The sequence below is a fragment of the Sarcophilus harrisii genome, chromosome 5 (genome assembly GCF_902635505.1).
Source record: "Sarcophilus harrisii chromosome 5, mSarHar1.11, whole genome shotgun sequence".
Lineage (NCBI taxonomy): Eukaryota > Metazoa > Chordata > Mammalia > Dasyuromorphia > Dasyuridae > Sarcophilus > Sarcophilus harrisii.
Window position 1 is genome coordinate 101220260 of NC_045430.1, and position 20911 is coordinate 101241170.

General features: G+C 36.0%; 1 protein-coding gene across 2 annotated transcripts in view; it reads left to right on the forward strand.

Moving 5' to 3' along the window:
* KCNMB4 (potassium calcium-activated channel subfamily M regulatory beta subunit 4) overlaps positions 1 to 20911 on the forward strand; it is a 228013-nt gene that overhangs the window by 148991 nt on the left and 58111 nt on the right. The window contains exon 3 of one of the 2 annotated variants that reach the window (XR_004229704.1): positions 18393 to 19031. Coding sequence is in view for 1 of the 2 variants with exons in the window: in XM_003770931.4 (XP_003770979.1) it covers positions 18393 to 18561 (169 nt within the window). In the remaining variant the exon portion in view is untranslated. Of the gene's footprint in view, positions 1 to 18392; positions 19707 to 20911 lie in introns of those variants that run through there. The other variant, XM_003770931.4, reaches the window with a different exon arrangement.

Consider the following 20911-nt stretch of genomic DNA (forward strand, 5'->3'; position numbering starts at 1 on the left):
CTCATTCTTTATACCTAGATAATGAACCCATTTTGACCTTATCTTGGTGTACAATGTTAAATGTGGGTCAATGCCTAGTTTCTGCCATACTAATTTCATTTTCTTAATTTTGTCAAACAGTGAGTTCTTATCCCAAAAGCTGGGGTCTTTGGGTTTGTCAAACACTAGATTATTAAAGTTATTCACTGTTTTGTCCTTTGAACCTAACCTATTCCACTGATCAACTAGTCTATTTCTTAGTCAAAAGCAAATGGTTTTGGTGACTGCTGCTTTATAATATAATTTTATATCTGGTATAGCTAAGCCAATTTCATTTGATTTTTTTTTTCATTAGTTCCCTTGAAATTCTTGACCTTTTGTTCTCCCAGATGAATTTTGTTGTTATTTTTTCTAGGTCATTTAAATAGTTTTTTGGGAATCTGATTGGTATAGCACTAAATAAATAGATTAATTTATGTACTATTGTCATCTTTATTATATTTGCTCAACCTATCCAAGAGCACTTAATATTTTCCCAATTATTTAGATGTAACTTTATTTGTGTGGAAAGTGTTTTGTAGTTTTTCTCATGTAGTTCCTGACTTTCCCTTGGTAGATAAATTCCTAACTATTTTATACTATTGGCAGTTAAGTTAAATGGAATTTCTCTTCATCTCTCTTGCTGTTGGATTTTGTTAGTGATGTATATACATGCTGATGATATATGTGGATTTATTTTGTATCCTGCAACTTTGCTAAAGTTGTGGATTATTTCTAATAGCTTTTTAGTAGAATTTCTGGGGTTTTTTAAGTATACTATCATATCATCTTCAAAAAGTGATAATTTGGTTTCTTCATTACCTACTCTAATTAATTTCTTTTTCATCTCTTATCGTCTAAGCTAGCATTTCTAATGCAGTATTGAATAGTTATGATGATAGTGGGCAGCCTTGTTTCACTCCTGATTTTATTGGGAATGGTTCCATTACATTACATATGATGCTTACTAATGGTTTTAAATAGATGCTACTGACTGTTTTAAGGAAAAATCCATTTATTCCTCTATTCTCTGGTGCTTTTTAATAGGAATGGGTGTTGGATTTTATCAAATGCTTTTTCTGCATCTATTGAGATGATCATATGGTTTTTGTTAATTTGATTGTTGATATAGTCAATTATGCTAATAGTTTTCCTAATATTGAACCAACCCTGCATTCCTGGTATAAATCCTACTTGGTTATGGTGTATTATCTGGGAGATGATTTTATGTAATCTTTTTGCTAAGATTTTATTTAAGATTTTTGCATCTATGTTCATTAGGGAGATTGGTCTATAAGTTTCTTTCTGTTTTCACCCTACCTGGTTTAGGTATCAGTATCATGTCTGTGTCATAAAAGGAATTTGGTAGGACTCCTTCATTCCCTATTTTTTCAAATAGTTTATATAGCATTGGAGTTAATTGTTCTTTAAATGTTTAGTAGAATTCACCTGTAAATCCATCTGGGCCCGGGGATTTTTTTTAGGGAGTTGATTAATAGCTTGTTCTATTTCTTTTTCTAAAATGGGACTATTTAAGTAATTTATTTTCTCCTCTGTTAATGTGGGCAACCTATATTTTTGAAGTTATTCATCCATTAATTACTTGTGTTCTTATATATTTGACATATAGCTCTTTATAAATTTTAAAAATGAGACCTTTATCAGAAATACTCACTGTAAATTTTTTCCCCAGATTTGTACTTCCCTTTTGATTTTGTTGTGTTGATTTTGTTTATGCAAAACCTTTTTCATTTAATGTAATCAAAACTGTCCATTTTGCTTTTTTTCTCTAGTACTTCTTTAGTCATAAATCCCTCCCTTCTCCAAAGACCTGATAGGTAAACTATCCTTTGCTCTCCTAATTTTCTTATGGTGTTAAAATTTATGCCCAAATCATGTATGTATTTTGACCTTATTTTGGCATGGGATGTAGTAATTCTATGTTTCTGACATATTATTTTACAGTTTTTCTACCAATTTTTGTGAAATAGTTATTGTCCCAGAAGCTGGAGTTTTGAGGTTTATACAATATTAGATTACCATAGTCATTGATTATTGCATCATGTGTAACTAATCTATTTCAATGATCTACCATTCTATTTCTTAGCCAGTACCAAATAGTTTTGATGACTGCTGCTCTATAATACAGGTTTAGGTCTACTGCTACTAAAGATACCATTCTTTGTATTTAAAAAAAAAGGAATTCTGTTATCTTTTTATCCTTTTGTTCTTCTAGATGGATTATTTTTTTCAGTTCTACAAAAAAGAATTTTTTGGCAATTTGGGGTATAGCACTGAACAAGTAGGCCAATTTAGATAGAATTATAATTTTTATTATGTTAACTCAGTCTACCGATGAGCATTTGATATTTTTCTAATTATTTAGATCTCACTTATTTGTGTGAGAAATGCTTTGTAATTGTCTCCATATAGTTCCTGGGTTTCTCTTGGCAGGTAGACACCCAAATATTTTATTTTGTGTATAGTTATTTTAAATGAAATTTCTCTATTTCTTACTGGTGGGTTTTGTCAGTAATATGTAGAAATGCTGATGATTTGTATGCATTTATTTTATATCTTGCAACTTTGCAAAAGCTGTTAATTGTTTCAAGTAGATTTTTGAATGACTTTCTAGGATTTTCTAAATATGTCATCATATCATCTGCAAAGAGTGTTAGAAAAGGCTAATATTTTGGGCATACTTGTTTCACCCATGGTGTACAGAAACTTTTTGATTCCAGACTAATAAATATCCAGATCATACCATTTAGAATAAGTTAAAATTTTGTTTCCAACTTTCCCTAGAAGCTGTGGAGGAACAGACTGTAAAGAATCTAGTAAGAGAAAGGTGCTTTTTATTTTTCATTTTGTTGAGTCTTTTAAATGTTACCCTGGCTAGACTAGAAGTAATGGAAAAGAATGCTATATAGGAAAGATTCACCAAGAGACTTTTTCTTTCTTGCCATGCCAGCTCACTATAATTCCTTTCTTTGTTTTCTGGCCAAGTCTATAATTAAAACAGGCTGTAACTTCATGTCTGTCTACTTGTTAGGTCTCTAAGCTGAATAGGTTGTATTTCTGCTCTCCCTCCTTCAGGCTGTCTAGCTAGGTCTTTTTCTCTAAGAAACCTAATCATGGAAGCAATAGGTTTTCTTGGAAATTTCTTTCCTGTAAAAAAAAGCAGTCTTCTCATCTTCCTCCTTCCTTCCCCACAGATCTCTAGCAAGGTAAATCAAGGCACCTTGGAATCTTGCTAATTAACTTTTCTTCATTTTCACTTTCTCTTTATTTCTCCTTTTCATCATAATATTTTGGGGCTCAGAGTGTTAGATCACATGATTGTGATGATTCAGCCCACAGCATCTGGGAGATCTAATCTAATTCCATTCTCTTTGGGAGAATGCATATAAATATGTATTTTAGAGTTGGTTTTGAAAATCACACTTTCAATTTATAGAAGTAATTTTGTTAGGAACAATGGCCTGGCATAGCAGATAGTGAATTGGCCTTGAACCTAGAAAGATCTGGATTCAAATTGGGGTGAAGACATAGGCTTTGTGTTCCTAATCAAGTAATTTAAGCTCTTAGTGCTTTTGGCAACTCAATTAGAGTCATAGCCTTCATTGGTACAGAGTTCTCGCATTTGGGAATTTCCTATATCAATGAAATCACATGTTCAATCTCTTTGTCTACGTCAAATAGATTTATGTATTTTTTATTAAACTTTACAAAGGCAACTAGGTGACACAGTACATATAGTGCAGAGCCTGGTGTCTGGAAGACATATTCTTCAGTTCAAATCTGATCTCAGCTATTTACTAGCTCTGTGATCTTTGGCCTTAGACTTAACCTTGTTTCCTTTGATTTCCTCATGCGTAAAGTGAGCTAGCGAAGGAAATGACCCACTACTCCAGTATTTTTGCTAAGAAAATTTCAGAAAGGTTCATGAAGAGTAAGGCATGACTGAACAAATAGAAAACAAAATTAATTACAAATATTTCCTAATTTCTCCTTTCTTTTAAAAAGAGGTATATATATATATATATATATATATATATATATATATATATATATATTTAGATTCAATATAACATAATACTGCTTTGACCAAATGCACAAGATTCCCCTGTCTGGGAAGAAGTTGAATGAATTTTACACTCCTTTCTCAGACCCTAAGCCATTAACCTTCTTCTTCCAAATAATTCATCACCTGGATCACCATCTTCCTCTCTTTCTCAAGTCCTCTTCTTATAATAGGTAATATCATCATCTGTATTGTTGTTTCCTTAACCTTCCTCACCTAATTCTTCAGTATCCTTAAATTCTATGGCATTCTTTTATTCCATCTCAGCTCTATGTAGGGACTGTCACAGGCTACATGTCACCATTACTCATTATTATCCATTTCTTTAGTTAGAAAGTCTGAAATTTCTCTACCTGACCACAACCACCTGTGCCTAGTCTGGCATAAAATTATTCTTCAGCCTCATCCAGTTCCTCTACCTCTCAGTATTTCCTTAAGACATAACCCCCACCTGTATGTGCCAAAATGTTTGTGGCAGCCCTGTTTGTAGTGGCTAGAAGCTGGAAAATGAATGGATGCCCATCAATTGGAGAATAGTTGAGTAAATTGTGGTATATGAACGTTATGGAATATTATTTTTCTGTAAGAAATGGTCAGCAGGATGAATACAGAGAGGATTGGTGAGACTTACATGAACTGATGCTGAGTGAAATGAGCAGAACCAGGAGATCATTACATACCTCAACAACGATACTGTATGAAGATGTATTCTGAAGGAAGTGGATTTCTTCGACAAAGTGATCTAACTCAGTTTCAATTGATCAAGAATGGACAGAAGCAGCTACACCCAAAGAAAGAACACTAGGAAATGAATGTAAACTGCTTGCATTTTTGTTTTTCCTCCCAGTTATTTATACCTTCTGAATCCATTTCTCCCCGAGTAACAAGAGAACTGTTCGGTTCTGCACACATATATTGTATCTAAGATATACTTTAACCTCTTTAACATGTATAGGACTGCTTGCCATCTGGGGGAGGAGGTGGAGGGAGGGAGGGGAAAAATCAGAACAGAAGTGAGTGAAAGGGATAATGTTGTAAAAAATTACCCTGGCATGAGTTCTGGCAATAAAAAGTTATTAAAAAAAAAAAAAAGAAAAAAAAAAAGACATAACCCCAACTCTGACTTGTTTTCCTTTCCTTTCTAATCTCAACTCTATGGTTAATCAATTCAAATACACTCATCTCCACTTGAATCACTTGCCCTCTTATTCTCTCATCACTTGTCACTGGCTTTCTCCCACCCTCTGCTACCTCTGGGTGGCATACAACTGGGTTAATTGGGTCTACTATCAATCTTTGTTATCCAACTTCAATTAGATGATCAAAGCAATTCTTTTGTTTTTCCTCCTCAATTGATGCCCTCTTTTACTCTACACAGTAGCTTCTCTAAACTTTTTCTCTTTTCCCACCTCTTGATGACCGAGGACTTCTATTGTTTTTCTGAGAATATTGAAGCTATTCATACTGAAATCCTTTTCTTTCCCTTCTCTCCATCCCAAAACTGTGAAAACTGAGTTAGCATCCTGGATACTTTAAAATCAGCTGGAGTCAGGATAAGTGAAAGTCCTTGATCTTTATTCTTTGTTGAAGTGAGAGAAATGGACACAGGAATCTCCACCTTTCTGCTCTTCTTCCCCTGGACAGAAGTCACTCTGACTTGTCTTACTCCACCCTCTAATCCTGCCTATAATTCTCTGTATACACCAACAGATCAAGCCAGCACAGAATAGTGGGGTGGGCTGTTAGAATCCTAGTGTTAACTCAATGGAATTGATAGAAACAATGCTTGTTTATACCTTTGAGAGTTCACACATTGGCTCATTTGGAGTTCACAAATCAGGAGATATCCAAGTTTACACCTCCCACAATCCCACTCTCTCAGAGGAGGAGTCAACCTTTGGGTCAATTTTAAGAGATTCTTTATAAGAAGCTCTCAGTCTCAGCGAGAGTCAGTTGGAGATTGAGAAACCAGGAATCAGAGTTGAGCTAAAGGCAGAAGCTGGAAGAGCTAAAAGACAAACTGCAAGAGCTCTTGGAACCAAGGAAAACTAATTGGGCTATTTTGGAAGAGACAATAAAAGATAGAATTTTAACTCCTGGCTGTATTTGAGGTGATTATTGATTATTGAACTGAAACTAAGGCTGCCTCCAGAAAACCTCCCCAAGAAACCTGCTCCAGAGAACGATTATATTTTAGAAAAAAAGAACATTACAATTTGGCACCCAATGTGGGGCTGACAGGACCCTGATCTCAGATTCTGATTTCAGTGGAAAAGCCTCTGATCCAGATCCAGTGGAAAAGTCTCCTCAACCCAGAAATTAGGGTGAGTACAACAAAGAAATTTTGTTAAAAGAGTTAAAGAATTTCAGCTAAGATGGGACAGATGTTTAGAAAACAGCCTTCTGTTTCTATTCAAGGAAAATGTTTAGAGAGCATTGTCAAGGTTATGAAAAGCCAAGGTTTGATTATAATTTTGCAGCAGATCTGAACTTTTAGAAACTGTAAAGCACATATGTCCTTGTTTCTCTATGGAAAAAGAATTTGATCTAGAGGAGTGGAAATTAGTAGGAGAGGATCTTTGTCAATTCTACAATAAAAATGGACCTGACTCAATTTCCAAAGACACACTTAATACATATAATTTAATACAACTGGCTTTAGGAAATTATATAAGTGTTAGAATAAGGAAAAAGAAGAAAGAGCAGGAGGGGGAGGTGCCAACTAAACTAGGTGAAAAGGATGAAGAATCAGATTCACAGCAGGAAAAATTAGATCATTCTCATCTCATGACCCTCCCCCCTCAATTAATCCTTCATGGGTGGAGGGAGAAGGAGGAGGAGGAGAGGCAGTAATGCAATCAGAACTACCTATTAAGGAGCCTATGACAAGATTAGAAAAGTATTAAGGCAAAAAATGAAGGACAAGATGTATCTGGATTTTATAAATGCATATCCTGTGATTGAAGAGCTTGACTCTTCAAGTCAAAAAGGGAGAAGATACACTCCTTTTAATTTGGGAAAAAATAAGGATTTGAAAAAGGGTTGCACTTTTTATGAGGCTACATCATCTTATGTTAAGATATTACTAGATAATTTGTCTTATGAAATCTTCCCCGAGTAATTGGAAATCCATAGCTAGGACATGTTTAGAACTGGGACAAAACTTGTTGTGGCTTTCAGAGTATCATGAATTATATAGGATTCAAGCCCAATGAAATAGGCAAAGAGTTAGAGTTAATGTACACATCGCTTTTGACCAACTAGCTGGTGAAGGTCAGTATGGAGAGAATTCAGAACAGATTTATTATCCCATACCAGTGTATGAGCAAATTTCTAAGGCTGCAATAAAAGCTTGGGGTTCTCTCCCTGGACAGAAAAATGAAAGTAAAGCCTTCACAAAAATAGAACAAGGTCCCAATGAACCTTTTGCAGGTTTTATGGGACATTTGCAAACAGCTGTAACAAGAACCATTGGAGATAATGCAGCTACAGAAATACTGAGCAGACATCTGGCTAAGGAAAATGCCAATGAGATTTGAAAAAGAATTATATGGGGATTAGACAAAGATAGTCCTTTAGAGAAGATCATAAGATGCTGTGCCACAGTGGGCACAAATGCTTATTATACCCAAACTATGATGAACATGGGAAGACAGGGTCCCTCTTGGCAAGGGACTTCCAGAGAAAATCGTTGATGATGATGAGAAATCTCAAAAGTGGTAAATAGAAGGGAATTAGATAGGTTAACTGCCTGGGACAGAGGGTTTGCTTGTGTTCCTACAGATAGAGAAGGAAACAGATGGGTGGCAATGAACACCTGGAGAAAGACAGAAAAGGAGAAAAACCTCAAAACAAAGGAGAAGATGTAAGAAACATCTGACACTGAAAGAGCATGGCTGACAATGAGACTGTTAAAAGAACTTTAAAATATTCAGGAATAATTGGATTCCCTAACACAAAATGAGACTGTTTCAAGGACTTGAAAACCAGCAGGAATCATTGGATTCCTTGAGATGAAAAATTGTTGATGAGACTATTGCAGTATTTCAAAGCTCGCAGGCATTATTGGATTCCTGGCGCATGAACTAATGGACAATGGATTCCTTTTGGACTATGTCTAGGACTTATAGACTCTTCATGTTGATTCATGTTATTTTTTTCATCACCACTAGCCTGTGTCATATTGCTATATGCTTATGTAATTTATGTAATTATGTGTAATATCTCTCATATTGATGGATTTATATATACCTGTTTCTAGTGAGCCCCTTCAGAAACCTGCTAATCTGATTTGATTTCCCATTTCCTTTGGTATTTTCAGCTCCTTTCCTGAGAAGTCAGGGAGGGTGTGACCACCTTCTTTTTATGGTGTTTTCACTTCTTTTTTGAGCAGTCAGGGAAGGTGTGATCACCTTTTTGGGGTTCTCACCTCCTTGAGAAGTCAGGGAGGTCATGACCACCTACCTATATTCTAAATCAAAAGAAAGTGGGAGATGTTAGAATCCTAGTGTTAATGGAATTGATAGAAGCAATGCTTGTTTACACCTTTGAGAGTTCACACATTGGAGTTCACAAGTCGGGAGATATTCAAGTTTACACCTCCCACAATCCCACTCTCTCAGAGGAGGAGTCAACTTTTGGGTTCACACCTTTTAGAGATCCTATATAAGAAGCTCTCAATCTCAGTGAGAGTCAGTTGAAGATTGAGAAGCCAGGCATTAGAGTTGAGTTAGAGGCAGAAGCTGGAAGAGTTAAAAGACAAGCTGCAAGAGCTCTTGGAATGAAAGAAAACTAACTGGACTATTTTTGGAAGAGACAATAAAAGATGGGATTTTAACTCCTGGCTGTATTTGCGATGATTATTGATTATTGAACCGAAACTAAGGCTGCCTCCAGAAAACCTCCCCAAGAAACCTGCTCCCAGAGAATGATTATATTTTAGAAAAAAAGAACACTACAGTCCGCCATTTTCCAAGCATATGCTAATAGAGTATTATCCAATAAGTAATTAGCCTTAAGTACTTGGCTGTCCAAGTGCATCTGCTCAGTTTTAGCCCATTACATCTCCTGCTTTCTTTTATTTTAGAACACAGATTGTCATGCCATCCCTGACTTCTCAGGAAAGGAGGTGAAAACACCAAAAAGGAGATGATCACGCCCTCCCTGACATCTCAGGAAGGGAGATGAAAAGCACCAAAGGGAATTGAGGATTGCTAGCAGGTTTCTGGGCTGAAGGGTCTTATTAGAAACAGGTATACACAAACCCATCAGCATGGGAGGTATTACACAAGCACATAGCAATAATGCACAAGCTATTGGTGGTGACTCCCCACAGCTCAATGTGGTGTAACAAGCATGAATTGTACATGCAAATAGTGGTATAACAAACAATATAAATCAACATGGTGTTGTAAAAGATTTCCAGAAGTCCTAGAAGGAGGGTGTGTAAACAACAGTCACACATATACCTTCTTCAGCAGCCAAGAGATAGTCCAAAACCAATCTATTGTCCATTGCTTCATGTGTCAGAGAATCCAATGATCCTCACAAGTTTTTGAAGTCCTGCAACAGTTTTTTTATATGTTAGAGAATCCAATGATTCCTGCAGATTTTGAAGTCCTACAACAATCTTATCATGTCTCAGAGACTCCAGTGATTCCTGAGGGTTTTGAAGTCCTACACAAAACCATACTGATATCTCCCATTTTCTCTTCCATCTTGGATTCATTCTTTTCTCCCCTTAAACATGCCTGATCCTCTTCTCTCCATAAAAAAAATCACTCCACCATCCTCTAAAACTGCTATCCTATATTTTTTTCCCTTTTCCCCCCAAAGATCTAGAAGTGCTATCTGTATTCTTTTCCTTCATTCCTTCCTCTCATTCATTCTTTTGGAATCTGGCTTCTAAATGTATCACTCAACTGAAACTTTTCTCTTTAGAGGTACTTTACTTGGTCTCACACTTCTTGAACCATCTGCTGCATTTGACATTGCTGACTTGGTGAACTGAATACTCTTGCTATTCTGGGTTATCATGATACTGCTCTTTCCTGCTTGTCTTCATACCTGTCAGAATTCCTTCTCAGCCTCCTTTGTTGAATCATAATCCATGTTATATATATAATTTTTAATTGTAGGTGTTCTTCAAGTTTCCTTCCTGATCCCCTTTCTTTCTTTATATTCTCTTTGCTAGTGACTTTAGCTCCTGGGTGTTTTTAATTAGCAGTTTGATGAAAATGACATGATTATAACTTTTATTGATGAAAGTCATTTTTAAAAACAAGACCAAAAGCATTGTTAGAGGAATTTCAGGGTAACAAATTTGGGGCATTTTTATCAGACTGCAAAACATTCACCCAAAACAGGTGTTTTAGAGATTTTTCTTTACTTCCAGTAAACCTCTCCATCTCTATGGAGGGAATGGAGAACTCTGATAAATTTATGTATTGATTTATTAAGAAACAGAATTGTTATGGAATTATAGAATTCCAAATGGAGATAGAATACTACAGGAATACTGCATTTCAAACAGGATATCTTAGTGACATTTCAATTTCAATTTGTTCAAAAAAGAACTTTTTATTAATAATTTTTCCTCCAAATCCTTCTTTTAAATTTTGGCCTTGAATCAGGCTGTATATGTCACAAAAGATTAAGAAATTTATCCAAGATAGGGAGTTATATGTGATTCAATGGACCGGGAACCTTCATAATTTAAATCCCATTGAAAATCTATGGGTTTTAATTAAGTGGGGTGTTCATCAAAGGTACATTTACTATCCAATATGTCAAGTATGTTAAAGAACATATTTCACTGTGTTGAAGGATATATTCAACTTCTGGTGAACTAAATGTCAAAATACACAAACAGATGATTGCAACAAAAAGAAGAATCATTGAATATGTTTTGTTTTTAACTTTCTACTAGTTATTCTGCACACTTTCATAAAACCAGTACATGAGCACTGAAAAGGAAATGGAATCCTCTCTCCATCCTCTCCTTAGGAGCCATGGTGCAAATGGTTGAAGCATTTTCTATCTGCAGAGAAGATTTAGGAGGTGGGGAAAATGAGATAAAAATGACATAGATTTCTTTTGCATTTAACTCTATATATGTGATCACATGCTAAAGTGTTCAGCTTATTGGAAAATGATTTAAGAGAGTGAAAACCTTCATTGAGATCAAAATTCATGTCTTGATGATGGTGGAGGGTAGAGGAGGGAAAGTAGGAGCATTCTGGAATTTTGTAGACTGAGCACCCTTTTGTGGCTAGCAGCCTAAGCTCTCTTTTGTAATTAGTAGAGAAACTTTATCTTGGTTAGAACAATCTAGCCGTGACTTTGTTCTAGGCCCCCTAAATGACAGGGCCTGGGCTGGTGGCTCAGTTTGACAGTTCCCACTAGTGGATAATTCATATATTGTGTTCAGGTAACTAGATTTCCATGGTGACAAACTCACACAATGACACATTATCCTCCTTTAGGCTTATGGTAGGCAGCATTGGAGCTGCAAAACAATTTCCACATCTAGTAGATGGAGATAAACATGATTCAATGACCTGGTAACTCATCTGATGTAAGTCCTATTAAAGATCTATGGTTTTAGCTGGGGAAATGGACAATTAATCAAAAGTACCTGATTACCCAATGTGATCATTTTACAATGAGACAGTAAAGATAATGAAGAATATGCCTTAAAATCTTGTAAATTTAATATCAAATTGTATAAAATAAATGCTTGTAGGAAAAGATATACCACATATTAAATGTTTTTTTTTGGGGGGGGAGATGTAGTTAGATTATTAGGTCTATTATATGTCAATATATTTGATTATTTTACCTTATCCAAGTTTATTTGTAGCAGATTGATGAATTGGAACATCTATTGGATAGACTAGTTTTTTTGTTATTTAAATAAGAATTTTTTCCTATTGAAGTAAAAAAGATCTAGGAATAGAATGAAATGCAAAAGAAATCTAGAATTTTCAGTCTTTTAGAAACATGTATACACAGGGTCTTTAAAAAATTCTGACACTATTAATGCAACTCTGGATTGATTTCAAAATTAATAAATTGCAGCAGTAATTGCTTTATTGGAGTTTCCTTTTTATCTTTCTCCACCCTTTCCTTCATATTCAGCAGTACTTGAGGGAGAGAGAAGAGATTGATGCTGGTTAGAAATTGAGTCAGAATCCATTGTTTTTTAGTCATTTCTTCCTCTTCTCTTCTCTCCTTATTCACTTGGCATATACTTAAGTGTTCCACAATCTACCTTTTATAAAATATTTTGAGTGCTGTTTGCATTATTTCCTGGTCTTTGATGTTATTCATTTCCTTTGCCATACATGTTGGTAAAGGGTCTGTAGTTGGATGAGAAAAAAGAAATCAAGAAATTTTGTTCTGCCAACATATATACACTATATTGAGTAATAAGATACAGAGAGACAAAGAAAATAATCCCCTCACTCTAAGGGAAATTCTACTTCAATATCACATCTCTGGAAGTTCCTATCAAACTGAAGAGACCTCCAGTATTGATCTGGAAAAGGACTATGTGGTTTTTGCCCAATGACTAATCTAGTCAATGTAATGTTCAGGCTAGCTTTCTGGAGGTCCTCTGGAAGGTCTTGGTCTCAGCAGGACAGTCACCATGAAGATAGTCAGGAATAGAGTCTAAAGTCTTTATTCTCACAGTCTGTCTCCTTCACAGTTTGTGCCTATTCCAGTCTGACCCAGTCTTGATCTTAGAGAAGTGCAGGAGGCAGGAGAGCCACCAGGAGGATGGTCAAAGATGGAATGTCTCATTTCTAGTCCTTTCAGTCCTTAAATACCCTATTACAATTACATCATTACAGCATTCTGAATATGTGTGAACTAGAGAATCATTACATCACTATGCTAAGTACCAAATATATGTAAACTAGAGAACCATTGTCTCATCAGTTCCACTGAGTTAACACCTTATTGTAAGTATCCTTGTTTCAAGTATATGTCTCCAGAGTTCTGGCCCTTTACAAGTCAGAACCAGAGAAGCTCATCCCCAGAAGATTAGAGATGAGGTGAAGAATTTTTTGGCTCAAACAATCCATAAGCCATCTCTCCAAAACCATGGAGGGATTACAGTCTGCAGAAGAAGCACTCAGACAGATAAATCCAAGGTCTTTTAAAATCCTGGAACCAGAGAACTTATAATGACACTTCACTAGAAATTTCTGAAGATCAAGGTCCATTTGTTGGCACTGATAAATTATATGAAAATGTTGTGCAAAAAACGAACATGGCCTGCCTCTCCTAAGTTAATCCTATGGGGCTTCTCTTATTTGGATGGTCTTTCAGAGTCTAAAAAATTATCATCCTGAAGTAGGTTTTTTCAATTCTTTCCATATGTTAGAATGATTCATCAGTGGCAGTGAATTCAGAAAATACTGGTAGCTCCAAAAGATACATAGTATCAGAATGTGGGAGATTACATTTTAAAATAGTTTTAAATTGTTACATGCCAGTGTTCTTAGCCTGTGTTTTTTTATAATTAGGGATGAGGGCCCATACCAAGTTTTATGTAAATTAGATAGTACTAAAGATTAGATACATAACCTAATTGATACAGGGAATTCCCAAATGTGGAAACATTTTTTAAAAGCTGATTGACACCAAACACAGGTTGTAATCGATGGCCTTCAAGAGATGCTTAGGGCACTGAGAGGCTAAGTAATTTGAAGAGGATCACACAACCAATATGTGTCAGATATAAGACTTGAACACTGTGTTTCCTGAAATCAAAGCCAGCTTTCTTCCCACTTTTCCATTCCATATCTCTTGAAGATTATAGAAAAGGGTAAAAACAATTTATCCAAAATGTTTGCCAGTCTCATGGAAGATACAAAATACAAACAAGAAGTTTGCCTAGTAATGACTAGGCTCTAGAAATGTTTCTAGAAATATTTCTATTTGCAGACAACAATGCACTAATTGTATCCAGCTTGGGAACACTACAAAACTTTGGCAAGGGGTATCTGGAACAGGGATTTTCATCTATTGAAAATCCATTTTTTTCCAACTGATTTTTGAACTGGATCATGTTTGGGATCATATTTGTTCAGTGCCCTAAAAGAGCATTGGAGTCAATGCTTTCTGTCCTCAGTAGTAATCTTTTAAACAGCATTATTCTCCCAGAGTGGTCATGAAACATACAACTATAGAAACTGGGAAAAATAAGAATTATAAATAATGTCAAAGAAAGATACAGTAAGCAAAGTGGGCTTCAACATTTTACCACTGTTGACTCTAAGTAAGAACTGGTAGGAACTAAATTATTGAGAACATGTTTGCTCAAAAAAGTATATGGGCAAGTTGCATAATGAAAATGAGAAGCAACAGATGGACATACTGAAAAGTATATGGCATCCCAAATTAATTAAAGGAAGGCCTCTATTTCAAATGCTATATGCAAGATTTATGGGGAAACAATGGATTGGAATTATATAAGTTGGAATGCAATTTGTATTGGAGAAGGGAGTTCCAATGATGAAATCAATGAAATGAATCCTAAGTATAATATAGATGACAGTGATGCGCAGCTTTGTTATCATTGCCATTACCATTTTGAGGGCCTATCCAAGCACTGGGATTACCATTCTCTTCTCTTGAATTGATTTGCAGTTCATTTGAAGTTAGAGGACTTACATGTGAAAAGATACAATACATCAAAAAGAAAACCCCCATAAGATAAAGTCCTTTAATAATTCCATATTTTTATGTGTCAGTGATATTATTGATGAGGGTACTCTCTCTAGCACTATAGAAACCTAAAATGCCTTCCCATGCACAGAAACTCTTATTCATATCCTGTTGGAATCTTTACAAACTCTTAAGCCATTGGAGTTGATAGAGACAATAATTATCTAATTTGGCATGGTTCAATATGATTGATTTGATCTTAGAAGGAGATATTTTGGGCCAGAACTTGAAACAAGGTACTAAGTACAACTGATAGAAATGATGCTTGTGTTCACACCTTTAGAGAGCTCATAAGTATCTAAATACTCAATGGAGTTCACACATTTGGGAGATTTCAGGGATTAGTAAGAGATATCCAAATTCACACCTCCCTTAGGGCCAGAGAGCACTCTGGGAGATAACCCAGAATCCCTCTCTCTCCAGAAGGAGGACTTAATCTTTGGGAGATCATATATATACAGGAAGCTCTTAGAGCTTGGGAGAGTTACTTGGGAACATTCCCAGGAGTCGGAGAGGAGTACTCTGGGAGGAAGCTTACAAGCCCTATCTTCGAGGCAAAAGATTTATTGTATCTTCTACCTTGGTGCTGGCTGGAGTCGGAAGGACAAACCTTTGGATTTGGAGACATTCAGGCAGAGCTCTTAGAACCAAGCAGAGAGATAGGCCTCTGAGCTAACTGGGCTATGTTGAAGAATGCAATAAAAGAACTGAACTTTTATTATCTGGCTGTATTTTGGAAAAAGAACACCACAATATTCTCCTGTAAATCACAAAGATTCTACCTAAATACTGGGAAGACTCTAGCGCTCTTAACATGGTGTAAATTTCAATAGAGCATACTGACTATTTATTATCCTGTACTCTTTGTAAATAACAAGCTTCTCCCCTTTTCTGGACACACATCTTTCTGATAGTATCCAATTATAGGTTATATATTATCACTTACTCATGCCCATCATACACCTTTAAATTGTCAATAACTTTGGTATTTTTTAAAGAACTCTATGACTTAGACTTTGCAAAGTTTTTGGAAGTGGGACATTAGGCTTGAAAACATCAGCATATGGGAATTGATGAGATGCTGCATATTTCCTGCAAAGGATTATCAGTGTTTTACAAGTAAAGTTGATATCTGTTATCCCTGACATAGAGTTTCATCTCATGTAGAGATTATATCTGGACAGGATTACACATACAACCATTCTGATTAAATTCAATCAAAGAGTAAGTTTGAATTATCTTTCATTAAACTGATACATATGGATCCACTCTTTCATTTGTTCTCTGACTACTTTGATTGACATGTTGTCAGTCATACATATACATACAGTCATATGCATATGGATGAAAGTACTACAGTAGAAGGCAGAAGTCATGTGCTAGTCTGGTTCTACAACTAACTAGATGTTCAGCCTTCTGGAACTTACCTGATCTCTTGTAGTGTTAGTTTTCTCAAAAATACTCTCAAGGAGACTTTCTAGTTCTATAATTTTGTATGAATTCTCCATGTTGAAGTATAAGTGTAAGATGTAGTCCCTCTGATTTATTCTTACTGATTAATATGTGGTAGGATTAATATTTTTAAACCTGTAGAAGATGTAGGCTACAAAATCTGGGGGTGGGGCCAGAAGCTACTATGTGATACCTCTGATGAATCCAGTATCTTTTCTCTAGTATAAGCTGCACGAGAAAATGGACTCTAAGACTGGCTACAGTATTTCCATCATTTATATCTTTGCCATTTTGCTGGTTATGTGTGATGACCACGTATTTTAAAATCAGCTGGAGTCAGGAATTCAGGTTAAGGGAAAATCCTCAATCTTTATTCTGTGCTAAGGTGAAGGGGGATGGTGATAGGAAGTGAGAGCAGTCGCAACACGAACCTGACCAGCCTCACAGAGAGATGTGTGAAAACTGGGACACTAATATATTGTTGGTAATGTTGTGAACTGTTCCAACCATTCTGGAGAGCAATTTGGAACTCTGCCCAAAGGGCTATTAAACTGTATATACCCTTTGATCCAATAATGTTTCTACTGGGCTTGTATCCCCAAAAGTCATAAAAAGGGACCCATGTGTGCAAAAATGTTTGTGACAGCCCTTTTTGTAGTGGAAAGAAACTGGAAACTGAGTGGATTTAGTTGGAGAATGGCTGAATAAGTTATGGTATATTAATGTTATGGATTATTGCTCTATAAGAAATGATCAACAGGATGATTTCAGAGAGACCTGGAGAGACCTATATGAAATGATGTTAAGTGAAGTGAGCAGAACCAAGAGATACACAGGAATAGCAAGATTATATGATGATCAATTCTAATAGACATGACTCTCTTCAACAATGAGATTACTTTGTAAGAAGAATCAGTGGGGATTAGTAAGGAGATTAAGGAGAAAAAAAGAATCCAAAATGATTATAGTTTTAAGTCTGAATGATTAGCAACCTGGTAAAGCCATTAATAGAAATGGAAAATTGTTGGTGTTTTTGTTCTTTAAAATATGATAATATGATGGTTCTCTCTGGGAGAAGGTTGGTTTCTTGGGGAGGTTTTCTGGAGGCAGCCTTAGTTTCAGTTACAAGTTAATAATCACCCAAAATGCAGCTAACTGATAAAATGCAAACGTTTATTTTCTCCTTCCAAGTCTTGTCTCTTTCCTTGGGCCTGGTTAGCTCAGAGGCCTATCTCTCTGCTTGGTTCCAAGAGCTCTCTCTGAATGTCTCCAAATCCAAAAGTTTGTCCTTCAGACTCCAGCCCGCACCAAGGTGGAAGATGCAATGAATCTCTCTTGCCTTAAAGGGTTTGTAGGCTTCCTCCCAGAGTGCTCCTCTCCGACCCCTGGGAATGTTTCCAAGTAACTCTCTCCAAGCTCTTAAGAGCTTCCTCTATATATATGATCTCCCAAAGGTTAAGTCCTCCTCTGAGAGAATGGGATTATGGGTTATCTCCCAGAGTGCTCTCTGGCCCTAAGAACTTCAAGGGAGGTGTGAATTCGGATATCTCATACTAAACCCTGAAATCTCCCAAACGTGTAAACTCCAGTGAGTACAGGTATGGACACAAGCATTGTTTCTCAGTTCCAATTAGTACCTTGTTTCAAGTTGAGTTAACACTAGGATTCCAACAGAAAATATTAACAGAACTAGTTTGGAAGCTCTTGTGAGTTCTTTTGGGATATGTTGTTTGAGGAAATTGGGATATCTAAAATAGAAGACAAATGAAGAGAAGAGCTGAGAAAACTCAGAACATGTGCTTCACATGTTTGTAGTCAGATAGTAATCCATTTAGTTTGGAACACAGAGTACACAACAGAAAACCACATGGATAAAACTGAGAAAGTCTTTTTTTCATTATACCAAGAATCTTAGTTAAACCATGAGCAAAAATAACATCTAGATAACAGTAACTGAAAGTATATCTATATTTAAAATAACATTGAATATATTCTGAAGTGATTTCCTTAGATGCTTAAGAATCCTGCATGAAAATTTTCCTAGACAGAACCTCCACAGTGACTCTAACTTTTTTCTCTTCTTGTCCCTGATGTCCTGTAGACCTGATGATGTGCTTCTGAAGCGTACCCATGATGAGATCGTCCTATTGCACTGCTTTCTTTGGCCTCTGGTGACCTTCCTGGTGGGAGTGCTTATCGTGATGCTGACCATCTGTGCCAAGAGCCTGGCTGTCAGAGCAGAGGCTATGAAAAAGCGGAAGTTCTCCTAAAGGGAAATGGCATCAGAGAAAGGATCCAAAGATCAAAAGGAGATGAGAGGAAATGTATCATACTTTACTCCCTTTCTCATCATCTTCTCAGCCCCCACAAAACCCATTTTCAGCATCTTGGGAAATGTATGTGTGGCCACTGTTCTCACAAAGATTCCTACAAGAAAGTTCCACAAATTATCTCTGGAAGTTATCCTTAAAGGCAAGAGGAATGAGCAACCAAAAGGCTCAGAATTGCACATGTTGTATTAGACATTTCTGAGTCATGGCTAACATAATAAGCTCCTACCTATATGAAATGACCATTTCAGAAAATCCTGTAGATTTAATTTCATTTGAAAAAAAAATCCTACCATTTGGTATGATGTAGAATACAAACCATGATGACTAATGCTATTTAAATATTAAAGCAGAGTGGTCTTTTTCTTTTTTAATGTCTGCTTTGTATCCTGAATACAGAGTACTGAGAGGTAAGGCTCTTTTATATTTCATTTAATTCTTGTGGGTAAAAGTTTCACTTTTCTGTGAAGATTTCTGCACAAAACTGGACCTAAGTATACTAACTTCCATTACTGTAGTAAATATCAGTCTGGAGTAACCCACTCCATTAAAAGTAGTCCCTAATTCTTGGTTGCAAGAGTAATACATTTCTACTAACATCAATTTTTTGTGATACTTAAGCAAGATGAGTTCTTGGATTAGGAAGAATTATCCTAAAACTGAATTCCCTCTAGCTAAATATTTATTCTTAGTAGAAATCTTATTAAAGATTACCAGAAATGGTGGTGTGTATGTCTGTGTGTGGGTGTATATGTAAGTGGGGAGAGATTCTTCCTTCTTTTGGCTTATATGCTCATACTCAAGATACTTGCAAGGCATACATCAGTATCTTGAAATTGACCTTCCACCCTTTTTTGGATGCTTACTGTTCACAGTGTGATGGAATAAAGTTTTAATTGAAGAAGGAAAGAACATTTGAATGAATGATCATTAATCCCAACTATCCTTAAAGTCATTTACTTGATCTAGAATTAATGTGGATTGACTAGGGCTGTGCTCCCAAGCAACAAGATGCTGAGAGCAATTATGCTCTTTTAGTAGAAATAATTAAATTTAGAGTCTAGTTAGTGAAAATAATTTGTCTGGCAAGCATTTATTAAGCACTTATCATGTGCCAAATACAATGCTAAGGATACAAAACCAAAAATCAAACTCTCAAGGAGCTTATTACAAAATTCTATATAATTCTATATAATTATTATATAATTCATCTTAGAGAAAATGTGCTAGCACACACCTAGGAAAAGCATTCCCATTGGTCTCTTCTCTAGAAGCATATAAGTCTATACATATAAGCATGTGCAGACTTTGAGACAGATGTGCCAGTTCACTCTTGGGTGAGCATTAATTAGCACTGACCACTTCTCCTTATGGCCATTCTTGTTCCTGCTTATGATGTACATCAATAAACTTTTACAAAATAAATACAAAGCAATTGGAGATGGGTAGAGATACTAGAAGCTGGAGGGAACAGAAAAATCCTAATCCTAATGTAGAAGATAAATGATACTTGAACTGAGCTCTGAAAGAGAGTTGGAGATGAGGAGCAAGCACATTTTAGGCATGAAGGGCAACCTGTATGAAAACACTGAGATAGGTAGAGTGTTGTGTGTGTGAAAGAGTGAGAAGGTCATTTTATAGGATCACATATATGAAGGGAAGCAGTATGGCAGTAGACACCATTAAGGACCAGACAGAGCAATTTTTATTTAATTCTAGAGGCAATTAAAAGCTACTGGAATTTTGTGAACAGAAGAGGTCTATACTTCAGGAATATTACTTTGATAACTGTGGAGAATGGGTTGGAGAGGAAACAAATAATTTAGAAGGCAATCCAGAAAAGAAGTGATGAGGGAGTGGACTAGGATGATGTTAGCATTCTTAGAAAAATGACAATGAAGTGAGAGAGAGAGAGAGAGGCAGAATTGTCAAGATTTGACAATTGTTGGTTATAAGAAGGTTATAATGAAGGAGAGTTGGCAATGAAACATTGGATGACTGAAAAGAGGACATAAAGTTCAGAAGAGGCAAGTTTGTAGGGAAAAGATGATGACTTGTTTGAACACTTACAAGATATCTAGTTTGAAATATTTAATAGATAGGTGTTGATTCAGTCTTAGAGCTCAGAACAAAGGAATCAATCAATACAGATATGATAATTAAGCCCAAGAGATTAGCAAAGGAGAAAGTGCAGAGGGGAGGATGCACTGGACCTTTAGTATACATCAAAGACTGAGGAGGAATGGATCAGACAGGTCAGACATAAGAACCAAGGAACAGTGGTGTCATG